Below are 730 nucleotides of genomic sequence, written 5' to 3'. Positions count from 1 at the left end.
TCGCAATGTGTAAACAAAACAAACTCACGACAATCCATTTTTCCTGCAGCCATCGACCTGCTGCCAACGTCCCTCACAGGCCGGGTGTTGCTGGGCACGTGGATGGTGGTCTCCCTCATCCTCGCTTCGGCCTACCAGAGCATCCTGACTTCCCTCCTGGCGGTGCCGAAGGTGGAGGTGCCCGTGGACTCCTTGCAAGACCTCCTCGACTACGGCAAAATCCCTTGGTCGGTGGAACATGGCACCTCGATCCACCAACTCCTCGATGTGAGTATGCTAGAAGGTGAACCTCTTTTTTTATTTATAAGCAAATAAACGGGTACGCTGTCTTCTTGCTTAATTTGGAAACGAGACTGCACTTGTGAACACCCAAGAGAATAAAATGTAAAAAATTGTTATTGGAGAGAGGAGATGGGCACTAACGAGGTCTGTTGCGGGTTAATTGCCCGTGATATCACAACGAGGCAACGCGGGTACTTTTAAGGCCTCAGTGGTGGTTTGAGAACATTGTGGTTCAGTATCATTAAACTAAATCTCAGACTATCAAACAAATAATATAAGCTTTTAAGAACATTCTAAGACCTAGAGTGATGGATTCTTATGGTGATTATTGTACTGATATACACAAATACATATTTAACTTATTTCACACACAAAAATACACATATCTGTCTTTACATACATGCAGTAATGGTGATGATATGAAAGTATGAAGAATGATCTATCCTGT

The 730-nt window shown here is 43.7% G+C and overlaps 1 protein-coding gene across 1 annotated transcript in view; it reads right to left on the bottom strand.

Annotated features, from left to right (window-relative positions):
* The window catches only part of LOC119592517, a 14166-nt gene extending 13911 nt beyond the window's left edge, over positions 1–255 (bottom strand). The window contains exon 1 of the mRNA XM_037941366.1: positions 29–255. Coding sequence (XP_037797294.1) covers positions 29–240 — 212 coding nt within the window. The 5' untranslated portion in view covers positions 241–255. The remainder of the gene's footprint in view (positions 1–28) is intronic.
* Between the last annotated feature and the right edge of the window lie 475 nt (positions 256–730).

This window comes from Penaeus monodon, chromosome 30, assembly GCF_015228065.2.
Source record: "Penaeus monodon isolate SGIC_2016 chromosome 30, NSTDA_Pmon_1, whole genome shotgun sequence".
NCBI classification, from domain to species: Eukaryota; Metazoa; Arthropoda; class Malacostraca; order Decapoda; family Penaeidae; genus Penaeus; species Penaeus monodon.
This window is presented reverse-complemented; position numbering and strand designations above follow the sequence as displayed.